The sequence below is a fragment of the Nannobrachium achirus genome (genome assembly GCF_963921795.1).
Source record: "Nannobrachium achirus genome assembly, chromosome: 7".
NCBI lineage: Eukaryota > Metazoa > Chordata > Actinopteri > Myctophiformes > Myctophidae > Nannobrachium > Nannobrachium achirus.
The window spans coordinates 9930491-9956773 of NC_137816.1; the positions used below are offsets into that span (position 1 = coordinate 9930491).

At 44.7% G+C, this 26283-nt stretch overlaps 1 protein-coding gene across 1 annotated transcript in view; it reads left to right on the forward strand.

Annotated features, from left to right (window-relative positions):
- The first annotated feature begins 5079 nt into the window (after positions 1-5079).
- The window catches only part of kif7 (kinesin family member 7), a 38449-nt gene continuing 17245 nt past the window's right edge, over positions 5080-26283 (forward strand). The window contains exons 1-8 of the mRNA XM_080729982.1: positions 5080-5143; positions 12451-12844; positions 14949-15146; positions 15292-15691; positions 22833-23180; positions 23456-23648; positions 24827-24982; positions 26023-26181. Coding sequence (XP_080586108.1) covers positions 12514-12844; positions 14949-15146; positions 15292-15691; positions 22833-23180; positions 23456-23648; positions 24827-24982; positions 26023-26181 — 1785 coding nt within the window. The 5' untranslated portion in view covers positions 5080-5143; positions 12451-12513. The remainder of the gene's footprint in view (positions 5144-12450; positions 12845-14948; positions 15147-15291; positions 15692-22832; positions 23181-23455; positions 23649-24826; positions 24983-26022; positions 26182-26283) is intronic.

Genomic DNA, 26283 nt, shown 5'->3' on the forward strand with positions numbered 1-26283 from the left:
AGAGAACGCAACTATGGCAATTAGAGCTGTGAGTGGCAATGAAACATGGCCTGGCAGACAAAGATGAAGAGGAAAAGGCAAGGGAAGGCAAGTTTATTTCTATAGGGCAATTCAACAACAAGGCAATTCAATGTGGTTTAAAGATGAAGTGGAGAAGAATAGAATATTACAAGAAAATTAAGAAAAGATTATGAATGGAAGTTGAAGAGAAGAGGCAGCTAAAGAGAACATAAGAAGAAGAGTGATTAACAGATGATGAAGAGAGAGAGAGAGTGTGAGTGAGTGAGTGAGTGAGTGAGTGAGTGAGTGAGTGAGTGACAGAGTGACTGAACCATCCAGGTTTGGACACAGCTTTAGGCATGCATTCAACGACTACATCGTTCTACATGATGAATCGAGTACGAAGGGCATAACTTATTTTTATGTCCCGACTCCCTTGTAGGCTACTTACTGTACAAGTATTTATTTTTCTTCATCCCAAAATCCTCCCTATACTGTCTGACTCACACATGCATATATCCTTGTATGGGACGTTCTGTCACTGACGTTAGTTATCTTCCGGAGTTCCGTGCTCATACAGAGTTCTGTGCACATACGGACATACACACAAAGCCAGACGTAGGAGCGGTTAGCACAGCTCAAAAACGCCATATCACAAACGTTAACATCCAATATACACAAATGTTGAGGGGCCTCTAGAACGCACCTCCAAAAGCGCTTTCACTTCTGTGCATAGGGGCATACAAATACATAATACTAAATATGAACACCCGGCAGATTGCGGTCCTCCTCATGTCGGGATGGATCAATATTTCTGCTGATTTGGACATAAAAATACATAAATAATTAAGCGAACAATAAATGTTATTAAGTAAAAATGATAATAATAATAATTTACTCTGACTTTGTTGTAGGCCTACCAGATTATACATTAAGTAATAGAGTTGTTCATTTAAAATGCCCAATTTAGAGTCCCTGATATAGACCAGTGATGTAACTGAAATGTTTAGATGAAAGAGGCTAATTTCAGGGATTATAATTATCTATTATTTGAAAGGTTTGTGATTTTTGAAAAATAATGTTTTAAGATGTTTCTTTACATCATTACATTATAGTTTGCACCACCCACTTTAGATAAACTGAAATTTGGGTCACAGGCCAAATGAAATCCCATGTGAATATCTGAATTAAACAACCGTAACATGCAACCTCACTACATGTGTTATATTAGAAGCAGTATTTTATATGGGTATCCTTACGCCTAGATTATACACAAACACTGTTGTGCAACAGAGTAGGTATACGTTAGGTTTCATGCAGAAATAATTTACTGTAAATCTGTTACTTTGTAATGTCATGTATTTACACTGGGAGGCTGCTTTACAAGGTCCACTTGTTCAATGGTGTGTTTTATTGGTCTGAGAAATTTATTTCTGGAATTGACTGTCAATTTTCTCAAGCACTGCCACTGCAGTGGGACACAGGTGACAGTTGAAAGCAAATAACACTTGCCCCCCTCAATGGAAAGGGCAGTGGGATTTAGAGCCGTGTGACATTATTAAGTCTTCCCAGGGTTATTGATTGATTGATTGATTGATGGAACAAACTTCAGGACTATCTGAAACTGGTTCGATTGATTGGTCTCCATATACACATTTAGGGTGCTTCTTGAGGACACATTACATACTGTATATAGTGACTGCACCTGTTTCATGTAACCCTATATGTATATGTATTTGCACCTGTAATGTTGTAATGTAGCTCAAATGTTTGTTGTTTTATTTTGAGCGGTGCAAACCGCTCCTATGCCCCGCTTTTTGTTAGAAAAATTATGATGTCACAAATGATGACAACATGAGTTAGTCAGACCAATCAAACACTTCGATTCTGTTGATTTGTCCATGATGTCATAGACAGAGAGGCTTCCGATTGGTTTACCCTGATTTAGAACGTGTTTAGCCCAAAGGAATAGTACGCTCCAATCAAACGCTTAGTTGTTCATGATGTCATAGATACATGCACAGACCAATCAAAGAATGCGTTTAGCCAAAGAAATAGTACGTCATCATGTGTTTGTGATGTCATAAGGCCCATTTCCACTGTAGGGCTGAACAGAATAGAATTGGCCAAACAGAATAGACCATTTGAATTTGAATTTCAAAATTGTATGAGATGAATATTATACCCATAACCGGCGAAAGTAACCACACTTTTAGACAGACTGTGGTTAATTCCAGAGATTATAGATGATATGCAGCTAAGACAACCTTAAAATACAAATAAACAGCCTAACCCTAGCACTGTAGGGCCGACCCAGAACTAGAACTAGAAGGTCACAAAAAAAGAGCAGCAATGCTGCTGGCCACAACCATAGGTTCTCAGAACTAAAGTTTAGTTCTACCTCAGGAGCAGGACCGAAACAAGGTTCCAGGAATCTTGTCTGGAACCGGGCTGTACGCAATGGAAACGAAACCAGAACCAAAAAAATAGGTTCAGGTTCCTGAAAGTGTCCCGGCCCCCGCAGCGGCGCGCGCACCAAGTGATCGCCTACTGAACTAGCTTTGTCCCTCCGGATCCGTCGCACTATACCGGTATGTCTATAGATGACCTATGACATCACATTGTTGTGACGTCACATAGTGACATAACATTCCGTCCTTGTCCCTTGTATGCCCATATATGGAGATCCCTGATGTCATCAATATTAAGCACATAGCTTGGAATGCCCATGTATGGACATTTATGTGAGTCTCATGTGGTCTATAACATAAGACATCTATGATGTCAGACGTCAGTCATATCTATATTTGGGAAAATATTTTTCCCACATTTTGTCCAACTTAAACAACCAACTGCAACTCGAATCACACTTGCAAATGAATTCCGTCCTGTGCGAATTCCGTCCGGGCGAGGTCGCTTTTCGCCCATAGGCGTCTTACTGGTACTTTATTAGTCAGAAATACAGTCAGACATTAGGGATAAAATTATAACAAACTAAACAATCCTGGGGACTTGTTTCCATTGTGGTCCTGTCCTGAGGACAAACTCAATGAAAACATCTATAAGTTAGAATGGACGATTTTCATTACTTGTTGATTTTAAGGAATTCATATTGTAATTTTCCTGAATTTCAGTTTCTTCCTCTTGCTTCAAAAATGAATCCATAAAAGGGTATTTTGATCTACCCGAAACAAACTTGAAATATCCAAATCTGTTTTGAATGTTCTGGAAGACTAGTGATTTTGTTGTTGTAAATACTGTACTCAAACAACAAATCATAGTCTTCCTCAATATTCCAAAATATGTACTGAGACTTTGGACGTAAACTAACAAAGGAGCCTTATTGTATTATTACTCAAGTTTAATTATTGGATATTTGATCATAAGCACAAAAGACTGAGTAAAACTGTATATTTACCTGCTACATTTGTCTGCTTAAATGCAGTGCCTTGTGCTATATCTCATGCACATTTTCTTTCTTTCTTTCTTTCTTTCTCAAAAAAATCGCCTCAAATCATGAACACAGCCTGCGATGTGGGTGAAATTTTGCACACACATTCCCACTAGGTCAAGGAACAGATGCTACCCTACTCATATTGGCCTGTTATAGCGCCACAAGTGGGTCAACTTTTGCATAAGACATTTTTGGAACAAAATGCCTCAAATCATGCATGCAGCGTCTGATTGCAGTGAAAGGCCCAAGAACACGTTGCACCCTTTTCACATTGGCCTATTATAGTGCCACCAGGAGGCCAAAAAAACCTACCTGACATGCCGGAGACCTGTTCTCGGAAGAACACTAGCTGCTTCTAGTTTTTCCTTTGATTTCTTTTCCCACTTTTCTAGCTTTTCCTGCTTTTTTCCTTTCCTACTTTGTCCTGGCTTGGCCACTTTATCGCTGCTTGCAGCTATACTTTTAATGTTTGTTTTGGTGTCAATACTTCTGTCATTTTATTCAGTCACATGCAGAACTCTTTTGCTACTTTTACAAAAAAATAAGAGTAGCATACTTCTTCCACCACTGCACATACAGTACATCATACATAACTTTAATGTAAGTAATGTGACACAATTCCAGCTTTGATCAAAGGAATCTGGTTTCCTTTGGATATCATTTGTTTACATTATTGATTTAAAAGAAATGTAATTTTAATGGCAGTTGTACTCTTAGGCTAATTATGAGTTTTAGGCCTACTTTTTACACCTCACTGAATGTGTAATCAGAACTATCCATTTGCTGAAAAAATATTAACTCAAATACGTGGTCTTTCAAAGAGCAACAAATAGTTTTAAGCGTAAAAGGAGCGTACTGGAGCACGCTCCAGTACTGCACCCTATTTTATTAATAGGGTGCAGGCAAGAGTGACAACGTTTCGATGTCAATACATCTTCGTCAGGTCATCAATAGTTTTAAGCATCTGGCCCATCCAAACCAATAAGGATATCATATTGACACTGACAGCAGGTGTCATGAATGTTTGTCTTGCCAAATCTGTTCATCTTTGCATGAACGGCTTTAATGTCTTATCAAAGTTGTTCAGGCTATAGTGTAGTAGGCTACTGTTTGAGTGGTCTGGTGACCCCAGGGGTACTTGAGGGACTCGGGTTCCAGGGGGTCCCCTGTCCCCAGCTAAATGATAGTTGAACCCTTTTGGGTATGTAACTGAGAGAGTGTACAAATGGAACCAATGGACTTTAGTTCCATTTGTAAATTAACATTGATTTATCCTGCAATATAAATCAGGGTCCCAGAGATATAGAAATGCCATTAAATGGGGGTCTGTATAGTCTATTGCATGTCAAACTGGGGCCTTGAAATAAAAATGGTTGTTAATCACTGTGATAGTCGTAAAATCTTCTCTTATATGGGGGTCGGTTGCATATCTTTTCAAATGGGGGTCCGCGGCCTAATAATAAGTGTCAATTTGGGGGTCCTTGACAGGAAAAGCTTTGAGAACCACACTGCTGTAGCCTGTAGTGTGCTGCTTAGTGCTTGATAGATGACACAAGCACACAACACAACTAAGCCCCTTTTAAATTAGATGGCAACCCCCAATGTGAAGCTCCACCCCTGTTCCTCTAACTTCCAAAACTCTCTTCAGCAGCCGAACCCCAGTTTAGGATCTATTGGCAACACAGCAAAGTGAGTATTGTGTACTTTTAACCGAAGATTGCCCCAAATGTGTGGTTTATCTACGCATTACAAGTAAAATATAGCAGCATTTCTACTCAACGTTGATCAGACCGCCTCATGCTCTTGTTTTGGTTTTGTTGTTGAGCCAGCTGCTAACTGGCTAACGTTAGCCAAGAGAGTTCACTAGCATAGCTAAAGTACTATGTACTGTGGTGGGAAAAGTATATATTCGCGTGTTTTATTTAAGTCTTAAGTAAAAAGTATCAATACTGCAATGTGGAAATACTCTGTACAAGTCTGGAATCCAAAATGTACAAAAGTATTGGCATCAAAATGTACTTAAAGTACCAAAAGTAAAAGTACTCATTATGCAGAATGTCCCATTTCAAGTTTTCAATCTTTTGAAAATAGATCTACAAGCTCACAATGCTTCGCATCGCGACGCATTGTGAGCTTGTAGATCTGCTATTTTCAAATGGCCTATGGCCGAAGTGGTTAATTCATGTTTTGTAATAATGATCAAAATCTACAAAGAAACTATTAACTAAAGTTTTCAAATAAGTCAGTGGAGTAAAAGACAAGTACAATATGTATCTGAGATGTAGTGGAGTAGAAGTAAAAGTAGCCTACTGACAATTGGAAGTAAAAGTAGGCCTACCTCAAAACTGTACCTATTTATTACAGTAATTAATTAAATGTAGCCTACTTACGTACTTTCCACCACTGTTAGTTAGCGGGTGAACCCCAAGTTCCCAACGTCTTCTTCTTCTTCTTGGCGTTTTATGGCGGTTGGCATCCTAAAAAGTTGCATTACCGCCCTCTACTGTCTCTATCTATTTACAATCGATTCCACAACCCAGCTTCTTTAATAAACCTAAATACTGTGCCTCTTCCCACATTATTTTCTGCTGCCCTGATAATCTTCTTAAAAGTAATCTCACTTATTCCCACCTCCCTCAGTTCTTCCTTCATGGCCTCTCTTTCATCCTGATACAGACTACAGTTCATAATGGCATGCTCAACAGATTCTTCCTCCTGACAATGTTCACATAATCCTGTAGGATGTTTCCCCATCAACTGTAGCGTCTTGTTTAAAGCACTGTGTCCTATTTTCAACCTTGTTATAATAACTTCCTCTCTCCTACTTCCATTTCTACATGTCCTGGTTCCATTTACTTTACTATGAAACTGATAATAATGTCTCCCTTTTACATCTTCATCCCATTTCTGTTGCCATTCTGCCACCGCTTTCTTCCAGATAACTGATTTTGCCTCTGCTTTGCTCATACTTATGTTCACCTGTATCTCCTCGCTTTTAAGTGATTTTTTGGCCAACCTATCTACCTGTTCATTTCCCTCAATCCCCACATGTGCTGGGACCCACATAAACTTTACTTCTAATCCAATTTGCACTAAACTTCTGAGACTTTGAAGCACTTCATACATTAAATCTTCTCTGCATTTAGATCTAAAAGTCTGCAGGCTTTTAAGAATTGAGCTTGAGTCAGAGAACAACACCACTTTATCTATTTTAACCTCCTCTATCCACTGTAATGCCATTAAAACCCCATACATCTCCATAGTATACACCCCGAGTTTGTCTGGTGCCCGTCTATATACTTCATAATTCCTATCAGGAACCACAAAGGCTGCTCCCGCTCTTCCTGTCTCTGGGTCTACTGATCCATCTGTGTAGATCTGTACCCACTCGTTGTATTCTCTCTCGACATAATTATTAAAAACATTTACCAAGTCAACCTCCCCCTTTTCCCTTCTTTTCACTTCCAATAAGTAGAAGTCAACTTTTGGCGTCTCATACAGCCAGGGGGGCACTACTGGAAACACTACTGTTTTGCTAAACTCTACTCCATTTACTCCCATACTTTCAGCTAAATCATTCCCCACCCACCCAAAGCTAGAATTCTGTGCCCCTCCATATTCCCAGCATGGCTGCAAAACCTCCTTCACTGGGTGCAAGCGCTCATGCCCCTTTATATGTGTCCAGTAGTTGGCCATAAGATGCCTTCTTCTGACCCCTAGTGGCATTTCCCCTGTCTCCACTTGTACTGCACATACGGGAGAAGTCTTGACTGCCCCACAACATATCCTAAGTGCTTGTGCTTGGATCACATCAAGCTTTTCTAAATGCGTTTTGGCTGCCGATCCATATGCCACACATCCATAATCCAACACTGCTCGGATTAGACCAACATATAGGGTCCTTAAAGATGTCTTAGCAGCTCCCCACTTCGTCCCTGTTATACACCGCATCACATTTATTATCTTTTTACACTTTTCTACTACCTTCTTTATATGTTCTGCCCATGTCATTCTGGAATCAAAATGTACCCCCAAGAAACGAAATTCCCCTACTCTTTCGAGACTTTCTCCATACATTTCCAACCTGATACCTTCATCTAGTTTCTTTCTAGTGAAGAACACTGCTTTTGTTTTTTCAACCGAGAATTTAAAGCCCCATTTATAACCCCACTGTTCTACCTCATGTATTCCGTCCTGTACTTTCTTAACTATATGCTGTATATTTCTCCCTCTCTTCCATAGGGCCCCATCGTCCGCATATAAAGATTTACCCATATCTGGACCTATTCTTGAGAATACTTCATTAATCATAATGATAAATAAAAGAGGAGAAATTACGCTCCCTTGTGGGGTTCCATTCTCTACAACATGCCTACTAGACAGTTCTGCTCCTACTTTTACCTGAATGGCCCTCCCAAACAAAAAATCCTTAATCCAATTAAAAACTCTCCCTCCCACCCCAGATATGTGTAGTCTTATCAAAAGCCCTTCTTTCCACATCATGTCGTAAGCTTTTTCAACATCGAAAAATACTGCCACAACCGACTCCTTATTACCTAATGCCTTCCTCACATCTGCCTCCAGACATACAACAGAGTCCATTGTACCTCGCCCTTTTCTGAAACCACTTTGCCACCTTGCAATTATTCCCCTGCTCTCAAAATAATATGTTAGTCTTTCTGTTATCATACGTTCCATTATTTTGCACATATGTGAGGTAAGAGCTATAGGTCTATAACTCGTTGGCTTTGTTGGATCTTTACCTGGTTTTCTTATTGGGATAATCACAGCCTCTTTCCAGCTAACTGGTAACTGTCCCTCTTGCCATACTTTATTGTACAGATTCAGTAGTTTATTTAAGCCAGTACTTCCTAGCTTTCCCATCATACTGTAACATATTTGGTCTTTTCCTGGAGATGTGTTTCCAGACTTACTGATAGCTCTCTTCAACTCATGCAGAGTAAATGGCACATCTAATACATCCTCTGTATTCTCCTTCCTTCCAAGAACATCAGCGTACTCTCTCATAGTCTGCTCCCTTCCTCTCTTTCCTTCATCTGACAGGTTGTCTGAGCTATGCACTTTAACAAATGCCTTCACCATCATTTCTGCCTTATCTTTGTCCCCTACTGCCTCCACCTCATTTTCTTTTAAAACTGGGTAATCCCATTCTCTCCTGTTCCCTCCCATCTTCTTAACCATTCCCCATACCTCTCCCACTGGTGTCGATCTACCTATTTGTTCACAAAAAGCTTGCCAACTTGCTCTTTTAGTCTGCCTTATTGTTCTTCTAACTATAGCCTGTGCTCTTTTATACTGTATTAAATTCTGATAATTGTTTGTTTTCTTAAGTTCTCTGAATGCTTTATTTCTATTTTTAACTGCCACACTGCACTGCTCTGTCCACCAAGGGACTGCCTTCCTCCTCATCTTCCCTTTACTCCTAGGAACTGATCCTGTAGCTGCTGCATATATTGCTGAGCACACCTCTTCATTAAAAACATCCACATTACCACTCTCTTCAACTGCCATCATATTTTGTTCACTAAGAATTAGAAATTTATCCCACTTTGCTTTTCCAAACACCCATTTCCCTCCCCTTACTGCAGCAGATCCTGTTTCTGTTCTAATTCCAAGCTTACAAATGACTGGATAATGATCACTGCCTACTGTTGATTTACTACAAACCTCCCACTCCCATCTCTCTGCCAGAAGGTTTGATACCAGGGTAAGGTCAAGAGCTGACTCCCTTCCTGTGTTAACGTCTATTCTTGTTCCACTGCCGTCATTTAAACACACTAAATTATTTTCTTCCATTAGTTCTTCTACGATGAGTCCATTAATGTCTGTTCTATCCCCTCCCCACAGAGTATTATGGGAATTGAAATCCCCACACCACACTATTTTATTTCTATCCTGACCTTCTATCCTTAGCAGTTTATTAATCTCTAATCTATTGCATGGATTATAGAAATTTATAATTACAATAGGACCACCTACCAACCATATTTCTACAACTATATATTCATCTTCCTGCCCTTTGCCTAAAACTCTGTATTGAATTCCTTCCTTGATGAATGTAGCACAACCTCCACAGTTTCCTATCACCCTATCTCTTCTAATACTTACATAACCACGTACAATAAAATCCAGCTGAGGCTTAAGGAATGTTTCTTGAATACACATAATATCTGGTTTACTAGACATCTCTTCAATGAACTGCTTGAATTCCTGTCCATTAGCAATCATGCTTCTGGCGTTCCATTGAAGAAGTACAACCATAATAATTATACCGTAAGTAAACATCTTTCTGCCTCTTCTTGACTAGTCTGATCCTTAAGCTGAGCGTCCACCTCCTCCCACTTTAAACCCACCATGCCCAGGTGGTCTACTGCTGCTCTCACAATATGCTGTGTGCTTACTGTCCTTGATTTGGCATCTCTTGTTGCATTAATTGCTGCTACTATAAAAGTAACCAACTGCTTTTTATCCACCCATATTCTTTCTCTGTCTGGTAGTTCTGGCCACTCCACCCTTGACTCATTTCTCATCCCTCCCCCTGCTGGCCTCTGTATCTCTTCCTTCTTTCTCACAGTCTTCACAGCTTCTGCATATGACACTTTGTCCAACACTTTAACTTTCTGCACTTCTACCTCCTGCTTCATTTTTGGACAGCCTCCAAACGTTACACTATGTGCACCGCCACAGCTACAACATTTAAGCTGTGTTCCTGCTGTACACTCCGCATAATCATGGTCTCCTGTACATCTTGGACATCTCCTCTTCTCTTTGCAGTATTTAGCAATGTGTCCGAAGGTTTGACACTTGAAACAGCGCATTGGTTTAGGTACATATGCCCTTACATAATAACACATACAACCCAAGAACAATCTGTCTGGTATCTTCTCCCCTTCAAACTCCACCAATACTGTTTCACTTTCTTTCTTCTCTGGACCCTTAGTCATTCTTTTAACATTTATTATCTTTACACCCCTACCGTCCAAATTCTCCATTAACTCATCCTCCAGCACATCCACTGTGATTCCACTAATCACTCCTTTGCTCCGTTTGGGTCTCTGGCCCTGCTCTCCAACCTGCACAACCTTCACCACCTTTTGTGTCCCAATCATAGTAACTTGTTTAGCAACCGCCATCTGGATCTCATCCTTCAGCCCGACCAGTAGATTGCCATCTTTCAACACCTTTGCAAACTTTACTTCTCCCCACTTTTGGTTTAACTCTTTTGTCAAATTCAAAGGATTCATTTTCAACATGCCACCTCCCCCCTCTGCAAATCTCACCACAATATTATGCCTCTCCTGACCTACATTATTCTCATCTGCCTCGTCCTCGCTTGTGTCACTACACATCTCTGCTTCGGACTCACTCCTCCGTGAACTGTTCTTTCTGTGTCTCTTCGCTGTACCCTGCTGCTGAATCCCTGCATTTGCCTGCTCCTGTGTCCCTGCACTGCCTGCCCGCCGCTTATCCCCCCCACTTCTCCTATTCTTATCCTTACTCTTCCTCATACCTGTGTTTCTATCAGTATCCATATTCTAAGCAAAGAAAGAAAGAAAGGAAAGAAAGAAAAGACGACAGGAAAGAAAGAAAAGGGTACCAGTCCGGACCTTACAGGCCGTCGGTTAGTACCCTTTTCCCGAAAAAGTTCTTAAACAAGTTCCCAACGTGATGACGAAAGACTATCTTAAACTGAATGTGTACTCCGCCGTATCAACGTGTCGCTTGACTTTAAAGAGGTGATATACAAGCTTTAATCAGCGCCCTTGGACAAGCGTCGCGACACCGTCGTACTGCAGTATGTAAATGAATGATGCCTTAAAGGAGTAGTTCACCCCCAAAATGACTTTTTTTCTATTGATTACTCAGGCCATGGAGAGTAGAGTTCAATAATATTTTTTGTTTTTTGTCACATTCCTAAGACAAAATTTTGATTCGAGTAAATTTACCCCCATTGATTCCGGATGGTGACCCGTTTCGAAACGGGTCACCATCCGGAATCAATGGGGGTACATTTATTGTTATCACATTTTTGTCTTAGGAATGTGACAAAAAACTAAAAATATTATTGAACTCTACTCTCCATGGCCTGAGTAATCAATAGAAAAAAAGTCATTTTGGGGGTGAACTACTCCTTTAATAGATGCATTAAAGTTCAGCTAGTAACATGACATGATGGATCGCATCCAGCGACAGGGAGATGGTAGCCTGGCATAGCCAGACTACATACTAATGCTGCTAACTAACTGCATCCCCTCGTTGTTTTAACATGGGTGGATTGTTTAGCTTGATGCTGGAGAATAAAATTATTCAATTTGATTGGGGAAGTCAACTAACATAATTTTACCACGTCAAATTTAAATTGAAATGGTCTTATGTGATGCTCCCAATGATTGTTGCCTTAGCTACTGCAGTTAGAAATGTCTTAATTTGTACATTGTGTGATGCTATGCTGTTACATTGGTATATAGACGACTGAGACCTCTAAACTAATGGCAAAGAGCTGTCTTCTCTACATCACATCATTCACATGTTCTCGAAGTGGGGACCCAGGGGTCCATGAGGGGGTTCCAGGCGTTCCCCAGCAAAAGGATTAGGAACCAGATGGACTTTTATCATGGACTCAACTCAAGTGATTGTACAAATGGAACCAAATAGACCCTTATGGTTCTGTTTGGTTCCTTTTGTACACTCTCAGAGTTATAGACCCACAATGGTCCATTTGGTTCCATTTGTACACTCTCAGAGTTATAGACCCACAATGGTCCATTTGGTTCCATTTGTACACTCTCAGAGTTATGGCAGTCAGTGGCCTAATGCAAACCCTGGGGTCTTTGAATAATTTGAACAAAACCTTTGAGAATCGCTGCTCTACATCCATTTTTATTGCTCAGTAATTTCAGTCAATGCCATTTCATGACCTGACATAATTAGAAAAGACATTGGTGACTGATATCTGCCTGTACTTTCTTTTCTAGTTGGCCGAATATGATGTGTTCATAGCAGCCGCAGCAAAGAACGCTGAGTGAACCTCAGCAGCCATGTCTCCCAAGGTGCCAAGTGGGCAGGGCAGAGGGGAGGACACCGCTGTTCAGGTTGCTGTTCGAGTGCGTCCGCTGCTGCCCAAAGAGCTTCTGCACAGCCACGAGAGCTGTATCACCGTGGACCAAGAACAGCAGTGTGTTACCCTGGGCCATGACCGGCACTTCCTCTGTGACTTCCTGTTTGAAGAAACCTGCTGCCAGGAGGAGGTTTATACTGTGTCGGTCCAGCCGCTAATAGAAGCCTTCTTCCAGGGTTTCAATGCCACAGTGTTTGCCTACGGTCAGACAGGCTCAGGCAAGACCTACACAATTGGAGAAGCCAATATTTGTAAGTTCACACATTCTCGTTCTCCCACTCACTCTTAGGGCGTCTTCTCACCTAATGGTCTGTCTGCTTGTAGCGATCGGCATGAATGAAGATACATTGATGTTGGTTTTATTTGATGGCACCAAATAAACAGACCACTAGTTGTAAACAAAAATCATGTCACAAAGTGGCTATAGTGATTTAGTGAATTGTAAAAAAAAAAAAAAAAAAACTAACTAGAATGACACTCAGAGGGATGCCTACTCTACTCCCATACTTGAGTGGGCAGGCCAGGTGTGAAATTGCTGTGTGAATTTTGTTGATTTCCAAATGTATTTGTATATGTGTGTGTGCGTGTGCGCACACAAGAGATGGAACCTAGCCCCCACTGTTCCACACATGGGTGCTCCGTCAAACAAGACAGACAGAGTGCAGGATCAGGATATTTGTCAAATATTGTCTTTAATTGTAACGTCTTCTTCACATTGATTCCATTAGCCTTTGGTGGAAACTAAATGACATTAAATACTGGAAAACGGATCCTAGGTCGATTGTCAACCTATGTGTGAAGTTTCATTCAAAAGTGATTAGAATTGGAGCAATCTGGAGCATTGGAGCAATTTCTGTGTCAGAGACACATACAGTATGCTGTAGAACAGTGGTTCCCAAACTTTTTAGCCCGTCACCCAAAAGAGAAATTAGGATCCAGTGAAAACTAGCAGATCGTTAGTCTATTTTCACTACTTCTTAATTATATTTATACATTTTTCCCCAAAAAATAAAATCATACAGTATATTTTAAAAGATCTTCCATCTTTTGAAATATATATAAAAAGAAATGTAGAAAAAAAAAAACACTGTTTGGGAACAGTGCTCCAGAGTAGTAATTGCAATAGCCTGTGCATGTGGGTGTAATTAACCTGTTTCCCAACTGCAAACAGGAAATCATAGAGCCCCAATTTGTAATCAGTGATCACTAATTTGAGGTCATTTCTTAGCGTAAACTAGCCTCGTAAACCAGCCTCCTCCTGAAATTCTGGTTTCCGGAGGAGGCTGGTTTGCAAGGCTAAGCGTATAAACACCTGTATTAGAAAAGCAGCCCAGAGACGATATTTGTTCTATGCTCTGTGTTAGTTCTCCTCTATTGCATTCTACTTATATAGTCAAATTATCTGTGATAATTCATCCATTTAAAACTCGGATTGTACAAATATGAGTCCATTTGGTTACATTTGTTCACTCACAGATGTAAATGAACATTTAGGATTTGACACTGTAGCTGATGAGTAATCTGCTGGTAGCTTGGCTCTGTTGATTTGCTTTATCCTCAACATGTTATGTGCTGCCCTTTCCTTTCATAATACCAAAGGAGTTATAGGTTGTTATAATGCAGAGGATTTATAGGTTGTTTGATACATAGCTGGATTTGATGGATGTCTTAAACACAACTGAAGAATGTAATGGATGTAATGCATGAAGCAAGAAGTGCTCTGACCTGTTGGGACCTTCCTTTTCCTCACTGTTCTTTTATATTCTTTTGATAGGTTGAATCTCCCTAAATTAATTAAACTAAGGGGAGGCAACGGCAGTATTTACACTCACATTGGTGTTTGGTTAAGGCTCTGAAGTTAATCTACTGAATGCAATGCATCTCTATGTAAAGAGGATATGAAAAAAAAAAATGAAATGCATTATGTTGTTAATCACATTTTAGCATTTCACTGATAAACTGATTATTAAGAGAAAGAGACAGGATACAACCAATAGAAGGAGGATAACATTTTCAGTTCTGTTATTTGATGATCAAGGCCACAGAACTGAAAGAAAGCACAAGTGAGTGAACATATACACTAAGCTAGTTAACTACTTAAGCTCTGTATGTACTTGGTTATATGACAAATAGCAAAAGTGGATGATCTACAAGCTCACTTGTCACATCGCGAACACATTATGAGCTTGTAGACTGGCTATTTTTGCATATAATGTTTTTGGGAAGATTTTAAAGGGTGACCAGGATTAAAGTGGTTAAATCAAGCATTAGACTCTGTGACTCTGCTTCAGGTTAAGTTAGTACCACACTGTTTTGTGCATTATGAATATATAAGGCCATGTTGTTCATGTGTAGCTTCATTTAGAGATGAAGAGCAGGGCATCATCCCCAGAGCTGTTGCAGAGGTCTTCAAGCTGCTTGATGAGAATGACCTCACAGACTTCTCTGTCCGAGTTTCCTACCTGGAGGTCTACAAAGAGGAGTTCAAGGACTTACTGGAAGTGGAGACTGCCAGTAAGCAAATTAACATCAGGGAGGATAAAGGCAACATAGGTATGGATCAATGTCAACAAGTTTATAAGTATTTACATAAAAGCACTTAACGATTTTATACTTGGTTGATAATGAAATGTCGTGCGGGTCAACAACAGTAACCATGATTGTCTGTGTCTCTGTGTGCATGCATCTAACTTTGTAGTGTTATGTGGAGTGAAAGAGTGCGAGGTGGAAGGTCTCGATGAGGTATTGAGCCTGCTGGAGTCGGGAAACACGGCCAGGCACACAGGAGCAACCCAGATGAATCCCCATTCCAGCCGTTCCCATACCATTTTCACTGTGCATATGGACCAGCGTCGGGGTGGCGCTCGGCTTTTTGGGAGCACTGCAGGCGCTGGGCCACATGTCTTGTACTCCAAATTCCACTTTGTGGACCTGGCGGGCTCGGAGCGCATTCTGCGGACAGGGAACACCGGGGAAAGGCTGAAGGAGAGTATTCAGATCAACAGTGGCCTGCTGGCTTTGGGAAATGTTATAGGGGCACTGGGAGACCCCAAGAGGAAAGGCACCCATATACCCTACAGAGATTCCAAAATTACCAGGTACGTAGTTCAGAAATTCATGAGTTAAACCCTAGCGTCCCTATTCTGGACAATTCAAGCAAACATTCATCGACCCTGCTCAACAAGGTGTTAAGAACGGTAGGTTCCGTACGGAACCATTGTTTACTTAGAGATGGAAGGATGACCTCCCACTTGGGTAATGTCGCCCCCTGGCGATCATTCAGAGAAACTACTTCAGCTCCCGTACTAACGTAGGTAGGAAGGGCCTGTCACTCAAACCAGAGTGACCCGCCTCCAGGCTATAAAAGCCCCCGGAGGCGGAAGTAACATCCTCTTAATACCACTCTCTGCCACATTCAGTGAAACAGAGGGGCATTACGTGGGAGGTCATCCTTCCATCTCTAAGTAAACAATGGTTCCGTACGGAACCTACCGTTTACTGTCAAGATTCCAGGATGACCTCCCACTTGGGATTCTTAAACTCCCCTCTAAGCCACAACCTACTCTCATACCCCCACAAACCCCTCATACAGGTGAGCACAGCCCAAACGGGCGTGACCCATCACCCAGAAGGTCCCAGGCCCACCGGACCTGGGTGTGAAGGAATGAGAAAATAGAGAGAGACCCTGACAGACCGAAGTCCGCCTCATTCAACTAAATGAAAGGACAAGTCCGCCTTATAAGTAAGACACACTAAATAAGGAAAACACAGGGTCCCCCCCACAATACCCCAGGTGGCTACATGCCCACCTGTGGGAGGGGAAGATCCGACTCCTCTATGACGTAGAGGAGGCAGCAGCACCCAGAACCGAATGCGCTAGCGAAGAGGATTCGATATCCAGGTGATAGTAGGCTGCAAAGGTAGAAGGCGAAGACCAATTCGCCGAAACACAAATCTCCTGCACGGAGACTCCCTTTGCCAGTGCCCACGAAGTAGACACACCCCTAGTACTATGGGCTTTAAGCGCCACCGGCACTTCCACTCCAGCACTAGAGTAAGCCAGCCTAATAGCATCCACAATCCACCTCGAAAGAGTGGGTCTAGACACCGGCTTTCTGACAAGAACATTGCCCATTCCCACGAAGAGCTGTGAAGAAGCTCTAGAACCAGCAGTCCTGTCACAGTAGGCCTTCAGCGCCCTGACAGGGCACAGGCAATTCAGCCGCTCATCCTCCACCGAGACAAACGGAGGAGGATGAAAAGCCAGAAGAACTACAGGCTCCTTAGGAACCACCATGTTCTTAGGAACAAACTGAAGATGAGGCTTGAGCAACACCTTGAGGTCATTGTTCATAAACTGCATGCACTCCGAAGACACCGAGAGAGCTTGCAGGTCACCAACTCTTTTAGCCGTAGCCAAAGCCAGCAAAAGAGCCGTCTTGAAACTCAAAAATTTCAGAGGCATCCCTACAAGCGGCTCAAAGGGAGCCCGACATAGGCCCCCCAGAACCACCTGCAGATCCCAAACTGGGAACAAAGACCTAGTCACCGGCCTCAAACGTTCAACTCCTTGCATGAACTTGACGACCTCCGGGACTTTAGAAGGTGCCTTGCCCGCCACCCCCAGGTGACAGGCATTAATAGCCGCCAGATACCCCCTAAGGGTAGAAAACGCAAGACCACTTTTCAAGCGGTCCTGCATAAATTCCAAAATTATCTGGGCTGACGCCACATGAGCCACCACCGGCGGAACACGCGACTCACACCAGTCCTCAAAGGCATTCCACCTTCCATCATAAGACGCCCTCGTCGAAGGCGCCTTAGCACTCTGAATGGTATCAACCACTTCAGAAGAAAAACCGTCCGCCAGCAGGTTTAACCTTTCACGTGCCAAACCCACAGGTCTAGGACCTGCGGGTCTTGGTGGAATATCTCCCCTCTGGCCTGCCTCAACAGATCCCTGCGCTGAGGCAGCTGCCAACCCGGTTCGCAAAGGAGAGGGGCGATCGCCGATCTCCACGTGCCCTTGTAGGGAGCCACCAGGAGCATCTCCAGACCGAACCTCCTGACTCTCTCCAGAGTGGGACGGATCATGTCGAAGGGGGGAAACGCGTACAGTAGACCTCTCGGCCACGTGTGCGCTAAGGCGTCCAACCCCAAGGGAGGACTGCCCTTCACCGCGAAGAACAACGGACACTTCGTATTCTCCGCTGACGCAAACAGGTCCACCACTGGCTGACCGAACTTGCGAAAAATCTGGCTCGCCACCCTGGGGTGGAGAGACCAATCCTCGTAGCGAGGCCCTCCCCTGGACAGGAGATCTGCTCCGCTGTTGAGGAGACCCGGGACGTGTAAGGCCCTGATTGACTTGAGGCGCGACAAGCACCAAACCGTCAATTCTCGAGCCAGACGATCCAGAGGCAACGACGACAGGCCTCCTTGTTTGTTGACATAAAACATGGCCGTCGTATTGTCGGTCCTGACCAGAACATGACAATGCAAAATCCAAGGCTCGAAATGCTTGAGCGCCAGGAGTATAGCCATCAACTCCAAATAGTTGATGTGGCGACTCCTCATCTCCAGAGGCCAAAGCCCCTGCGCTGTGCGCCCCTCGTAAGTGGCTCCCCACCCACTGAGACTGGCGTCTGTCGTGATCGACTTGTGGGAAACCACCTCGCCAATCGAGACTCCGCTGGTGAGGAACCCCTCCACCCGCCAAGGAGACAGGGCGATCGCGCAGGAAGGGGAAACCGTAACCTTCTTGTACTTCAAGGAGGGCGGGATCCCGAGTGATAACATCCATCGTTGAAAAGGTCTCATATGAAACCTGCCCAACCGCAACAGATGTACTGCGGAAGCCATCATTCCCGTCAGTACCATGCAACTCCTGTAAGTGACCTCCTGGCCTACTTGAAAGGAGTTGAGGCATTTCCGAAACCTGTCCACCCTCTCCTCTGAGAGACGAGCCGACATGACGGACGAGTCCAGAAGGACCCCAATGAAGGTAAGACGGCGTGCTGGAGTCAGCATGCTCTTGTCGTGGTTGACTATGAAACCTAATGCCTTTAGGTGAGCCAAAACCACTTGTGTGTGACGCGCCACTTTGTGGGCGGAGCTCGCTGAAATCATCCAATCGTCGATGTACGTAGCCAACCTGACGCCCTGCTGTCTCAGCGGCGCGATGGCTGCGTCGGTCACTTTCACGAAAACCTTCGGGCTCAGTGACAGACCGAAAGGAAGTACTGTATATTCGTACAGGCGACCCTCGAAGGCGAACCGTAGAAATTTCCTGTGTGGGGGATAAATCAGAACGTGCTGATAAGCATCCTTCAGGTCCACTGAACAGTGGAAATCCCCTTGCCTGACCGACCGTAACATGGTGGGTACAGTTAGCATCCTGAAAACGTATTTCTTCAGGTAAACGTTTAGCGCCTTCAAGTCCAGGATGGGACGTAGCCCCCCCCCCTTTCTTGTGCACCAGGAAATAACGGCTCCAAAATCCCAGGCGGGATTGGGTCTTGTCCAGCTCCACTATAGCACCCTTGCTTAGCAACGAGCTGATCTCCTCTCTCAAAAGATCTGCCTTTAAACCACGCGCCCTGGTATGAATAACCCTGCTTGAAAGCGGAGGTACATTCGCGAACTGTAACCTGTAACCTTTGGTTATCGTTCGAAATACCCAATGGCTCGGTTTGCATAACTTCCACTGGCTCGCGCAGCGTGCTAGCGTGTTTTGAGAGAGAGAAACCCCACCACTGTGCTTCCGTGACGGCGGAGCTTTTTGGCGGCCGGACCGGAAGCGGGAGACCTGCGTATCCGTATCCGGAACACCCGGAGGCGGAGCGCATGGGTTCAATAGGCCGCAAGGCGGAAACACCTTCTGGTTGTACCGCTTGACTAGCGGAGCTTTTTGGCGGCTGGACCGGAAGCGGGGAGCGAGCGAATCCGTATCCGGTGAAACCGGAAGCGTTCGGCTTTCGCTCGATAGAGAGACAGGAAGAGCAAAACGATTCGACTGATAAGCAGATTCGCCCACAACTAAAGCATTCTCCCCTGACAGGGGAGGAACTTTTACGTTTAATTCCTGCTCTAAAGCCTTTATGCTTGTCCCTTGACACGGGCTCATAGTAGGCCGACAGAATTTCTGACTCATTGTTGAATTCATAGCATCGCCCACGCGAGGGAAAGTCCACTCGCGCGCATGAGGAACCATATAATTGTTTGACATTAACATTACTGGTTGATGATAAAACCTGTGATTGATTAGATAGTCCTGACGGGACATCAACATTTCTACAGGAGACATGCATAATGGGGTCGTCTGTGCAAGTACGAGAGAGTTGGACAGAGGCAGACTTTGCTCTTTCAACATATTTATTCCCGATACAGGAGGCATAAACATTGGTATTTTCATTTCCCCGACGCGGGGTACAGAAAACAAACGCTCTCGCTTGGGGGGAAGGGGACCGAGAGACACCTCGGACCCCCGCCCCGACACAAACTCCCTCTTCAAAGTGTCATTTCCGCTGTCCCCTGCCGCGGCCCCCGCGGTATGAAGACGGCTGCCTATTATCCCTGGACGTGCGGCGCTGCTGAGCACGTTCGGGAACTACAACCTTGCTGCGGGGCTTGTCAGGCGCCCTGGCTGCAGATGCTCCCCTGGAGGAAGAAGAGTGCTTTTTATAAGAAGCAGAGCGGCCCCTCTCTCTGGTGCGGGAGGAGCGGGACACCCTCCTAGCTTGCTGCGGTTCCTCCTGAGGCACTGTAGTGGACTCGACGATGTCCTTAGCCGCCTTGAAGAAGGTAACTCTACCCTGCAGCAGCTCCAAGCCCCCACCCATGAGGGTGGTGGGACTGTTCTCCATGTTAATGAGAGACTTGTACATCTCCCCGCGAGGACCTAGAGGCTTCTCGCCCACGTCCCTCTTAGGCTCGAGGTCGACATAGTCGAGCCAGCGGGCTCTCTCAGACTGGAGGTTGTAGTCCATGGACCTGCCCATCCACTTAACCGCATGCCAATTGACCTTCAGCATGATGTCAAATAAAGTGTTCAGTTCAGCTGTGTGCTCCCCCGTGGGCAGACCTTTGACCAGGTCCTTGGTGGAAGCGAGCAAGAGCTGGATTAGATTCAGGTCCTTAGCAGCCAGAGCAGCGGACCGGTAGGCGTTACGAGCCCTGTCCGACTGCATCTTGTCCTCCAGAACAGTGAACCCCGGCGGGTTGGTGCCGACGGGGCCGACAAACGGCCCGCACTTAGCCGTGCCCACATCCTTATACTGGGGTCTGACGGAGCCTAGAAAGGATTGCGCTAACAGGTGGTCCAGGTTGGGGCAGGTGGACATGCCTGCCTCCGCACCTCCGACCACATCCAAAACAGAAAAGGACAGCTTTCTGGGGTCTTTATGAGTCTTCCATGAGGAATGAAGAGCCTTGGTGAATCCCTTCACCAGCGGCAGCCTGGAGAGGACATACGGGGCGGGAACCGAAGGCTCCTGCCCGGGCATTTCGTCATCATCCTCGGCCTCATCAGAGGGGAGAGGAGGTGGCAACTCCTCTCCAACTCTGGTAAGAGCTCTCATGTAGACTGTCAGATGATCCAGCAAATCTATTGCAGAATCGACGTCCTCAGCTCCCGCTTCATCCGCTTGACTGGCGGGTGGAGGGGCAGCGGCGCCAGAGGAGGACTGGGAGGACCCTGCGGCGTCCAGTTGACTTGCTGGAGCCGTAGGGTTTTTCACCGTGACTGTGAGTCGAGAACCATCGTCCTCGACTATATCCTCCTCCTCCTCGTCCGTGTACCCAGAGTATTCCGAGCACGAACCCTCGCTCTGACAAGAGCTCAGGTCCGACTCGCGCCTGAAGGTCTGGACTGTTTTGTTGATGCTCACGTTGAGGGGGACGTCCCCGACGGTCACATCCGATCGCTTCTTTTTGGGCACCGCGCCCGAAGGGGTAAAGGCTACTGGAGGGATGTTAGCCTTCTTGGTCGCCTTCTTAGCGGCGACTTCGCCAGACCCGCCAGCTCCAGTGACAGTGGAGCTAGCTGCGGTCGGCTGCGCGGCAGGCGGTGTTCCAAGTAGCATGGCGCCATCTTGACCTGGAGTGGCGCGCTGTTTGCCAACCGGAGCTCCGGAAGGCAGCGCCGCACCTTGACCAACGGTGCGGGCCGCCTGGGGAAGGAAAGACTGGGCTGTGGGGTTCAGAGCAGCAGACCCACCTGGTGGAGCACAGGCTCCGAGGCCTGCCCTAGCCAGGTAGAGGCGGTGTACCAGGACATCGTGGTCGAAGGCCGTGCAGATGTCGCAGAAGGGTCCTGCTCTCCCCTGAGGACATAGTGCAGAGAAGGCGTGTGCAACGCCCATGCAGCTAGCACAGAGAGGATGAAAATCCTGTCCGTCGATGAGTCCTGGACAGCCTGGGTAGTCACATTGCCTCGGCAGAAGGGCCAGAGGATCCATGGCGAAGCAGTGTAGCTAACGTTAACAGAGCTAACAAGCTAACAAGCTAACGGCTAAAGCTAGGCCACGCTTGATTCAGACAAAGGCCTGAACAAGCGGTAAGCAGTGTAGCTAACGTTAACACAAAGCTGACGAGCTAAAGAGCTAACGGCTAAAGCTAGTCCACGCTTGGTTCAGGCAGAGGCCTAAACAAGCGGTAAACTACTTTGTTAAGCAGTAGAAAACCCGTCGGTTTAAGACGGGACAAGAATAAATATTCTTAGGTACGGGTTTAATTCTACACTCGCCGGTGGGCGACTTCCTATGCCACCGCTTTAGGCTAAAGAGCGAAGAAATAAAATATAAGGCTGAGTTTCAACTTATCTGAATGTGATATCGCAGAGAGTGAAAAAGAGAATGTTACTTCCGCCTCCGGGGGCTTTTATAGCCTGGAGGCGGGTCACTCTGGTTTGAGTGACAGGCCCTTCCTACCTACATTAGTACGGGAGCTGAAGTAGTTTCTCTGAATGATCGCCAGGGGGCGACATTACCCAAGTGGGAGGTCATCCTGGAATCTTGACAGTAAACAGACTGCACCAATGCAACTAGTCGCAACTTCTTGCTACAAAACAGTTTTAAGGCCTGTCCAGACCAAACCTAACCTCCTTGCCATTGGGGATAATGGTTGCAAGGAGTTGCATTGGTGTGGTTTAGATACATACAGTAGTATATGTATCTAACAAGCTTATTATTTTTGTTTGATTCTGTGTCTTCTTTTTTTCTTTCTTTCTTTCTCACTTAGGATCCTAAAAGACTCTTTGGGAGGAAACTCCAAAACACTGATGATTGCTTGCATCAGCCCATCCTCGTCAGACTTTGATGAGAGTCTGAATACACTGAACTATGCCAAACGAGCTCGGAACATTCAGAACCGGGCTACTGTGAACTGCAAGGGCGAGCCAGACCGCGTGGAGGGGCTGGAGCAACAAATCAAGGCCCTTCGTCGAGCCCTGGAAAACCGTCAGCGATCTGAGACCAGAATCATTTCGCACGCCGATCCTCACAGGAGACTTCGACATGGAGAGGCAGAGATGAATAGACTGCAGGCCCAGAGTGCCCACTACAGGACCTGTACAGATACTGCATACAGGTTACAGCATAACCACATTATTTAATATGAACTGTTACCCATCCATCTTTTAACTCCTAAAAAAGGATAAAAAAAAGGTATTCTGTTATAAAAACTCTACAAAACATGCCTTTTACAGTCTCACATTTAAAACTGGTACATTTCTCAGATTTTAGTTTGTTAGTTTTGTAAGCATACAATACAGTTTCAGTCCCTTTTTTGTGTTATGTTATTGTTATTTCACTTAATTTCATTAATTTCCATTAACTATGGAAATGACCTTGCTCCCCACTCAGGTTACTGCATGAGTTGCAGAACGAGGAGGCGCTGAGTGCAGAACAGAGTGTCAGAGTGAAGGAGTGGCTTTACTCTGTGGAGGAGGAGCGCAGCGGCCTGACCACTGCCTCTGGACCAGACAGCGGCATCGACAACAGCTCTACTGAGGACACTGTTACATTAAGGACGGGAAGGACAGCTTTAAAGAATCAGGTGACAGTCACAATACTCCTACAGTATGCTGCAACCACGCACAAATAGGGATCCAACTATTGATTATTTAGCAATTATTATATCAATGTTTTTTGGGGGGTCTTTAGAGGAGAAGGCCTTTTGCACACCTACAAGGACAGGTGCGTTGGAACAATGACGTTGACGAATGGAGAAGAAGAGTCCCGCACACTGTCTTCACTCACAATAAATGTATTACAACGTTTCGGTCGTTCAGACCTTCATCAGGCCTGATGAAGGTCTGAACAATCGAAACGTTGTAATACATTTATTGTGAGTGAAGACAATGTGCGGGACTCTTCTTCTCCATTGTTTTTTTTTTATTAACTCGGTTTTCAGGCCATCCAGTTCTATATTGCTCTGATCAGAGCAATGTTCACCAAGTTATGGCCATTTGACATACACTGCAGCGGCACCACAAATTGTTTTGTGACTATTTTCAGACCCCTGAACTAGCCTGGATCCAGCCCCTGAATCGCTAGCCACGCCCATTAAAAAAATATGTTCAGACGATTCAGGGGTCTGGTGATAGCCTGGTTCCAGCCCCTGAATCGCCATTAAAAAAATATGTTCAGGTGATGGAGTGAAACTAAATGAAAATTCAGGCTGAGTGTCAGGCTAACCCCTGAATAGTGTTTGTACCAAGTTTTGTGTGCATTGGAGCAACAGTGTGCTTGTGGCTCCTGCCACCAGACTGGGCCTCTGGTGTGACCATCGTCATGGCATATCCCTGAACACGTGGCCCCTGGTGTGGCTATGCTGATGGCAGTCCCCTAATAATGGTTGTGCCAATTTTGGTGCAGATCGGAGCAACGGTGCACCTTGCAAGTCCCGATGTTACGTTTGTGACTCAACAAGTCCAAGGAAAAAAGAAATTACCCCTATTTTATACTTTCTCATACAACAGTGTCATTGTAATAGGCTTACTTAATGTTTTCCCTATTTCTGAACATTTGGAAGGAAAACAATTCACCCCAAAATCAATTATTTATTCTGTTTTAAATTATTTTAAAATAAATAATTGATAAATAATTGGTTACATTGAATAGTTCAATTATAGTCAATGTTTACCCAGTACACACAATTATTATTATATTTCTTTCCTTTTTCTGACTATTTTTTGTGGACTAGACTAATGATACATAATAACTATGCTTTAGGACCAGGACCCAGAGGCTACGGGGGAGAAATGGAGCCATGAAAGTGAAAGGGATGAGGGCACCACCCAGCTTCAAGCCCAGGTCCAGCAGCTGGAGAAAGAGAACACAGACTTCCTCGCGGCCCTAGAGGATGCCATGGAGCAATACAAGCAACAGGTCTGACCAGCTTCATCCTTTGATGTTCTATTTGTGTTATGTCTGTGATTCATCACCATGTTATCCATTTTGTGAGTGTGATCATTGGTTCTCTTCTCAGGGGCGTCAATTGGGTATGGCAGGGGTATGCAGCTGCCATACCCTGGGTCCAGGGGGGAAAATAAAAGTTACTTTTAAATATAAGAATGTCTCTTTGTCTACTGTGCTGGTTATTATGTTGTTAAATTACAGTAAAATAACTACAAATGCAAAATGTCACAACATGGTGACTTTATCAAGGTATTATAATTATATTCTCCACACTTGTATTCTCCCCATCTTGACAAAATGGTACAGGTGCAATTCATTATTGTTAATTGTGGCACGTTTACTAACATGCCATGTTAAGCTGCACTTGAACAACCGTTCCAGGCTGCCATATCCAGCCCAAGGGCCCGTACACACTGCGTTTTTGCAACGAGAATTCCGCAAAAGGAAAAGTCAGATGTGCCTTCCCTTCAGACGACAACGGCATTTTCGGGGGTTCAAAACAGAACGATCTGACAACAGCGATTTGGTTGGAAAACCTGACTTCTCTCCCCTCGCGTCACCGTGTGAACAACAGAAACGCAAGAAGCAACAACGCATGTGGGCAAGATTGCTAGGCTTGTGAATACTGTAATAATAATAACTTCATCGCAGAAAATAAAAAAGGTTGTCCGTGGTGGCGGAAAGAAGTGGCCAAGCGGGACACGAACCCTGGGTGCTTGGATTGAAATCACAAAGCGTTAACCACTAGGCCACGAAGCCACAGTGCTGAGGAGGGCATTCAGTATGTATTAGTAGGAGAGAAAAGGCCTAGCAATCTTGCCCACATGCGTTGTTGCTTCTTGCGTTTCTGTTGTTCACACGGTGACATAGACACTACATCATTTCAGCTTCATATGAACGCTTGATAAAAGGCAAAACGCAACAGCGATATCCCGTGTCTTAAGACACCAGTCATGTTGCCATACCTTAGCTTTTTCTCAACTGACGCCACTGGGTCTTCTCTCTCTCAGAGTGATAAGCTACAAGAGCAGCAGGACCTGATAGCAGAGCTACAGTGTCTGCTGTCTACACCAGGGCTACTGGGACTGGGTCTGCCGCTGAGACCGCGGCCTCACACTGCCCCCCTGGGCTCCACACGGCGCAACCACAACGGAGTGACAGCCAGACAGGTAACTGTCCCAAGACTGACAGATAGCTTTTTAGCAGGGTTCCCACGGTCATGAAATTCCTGGAAATATTTTGAAATTAGAAAAATATTTTTCCAGTACTGG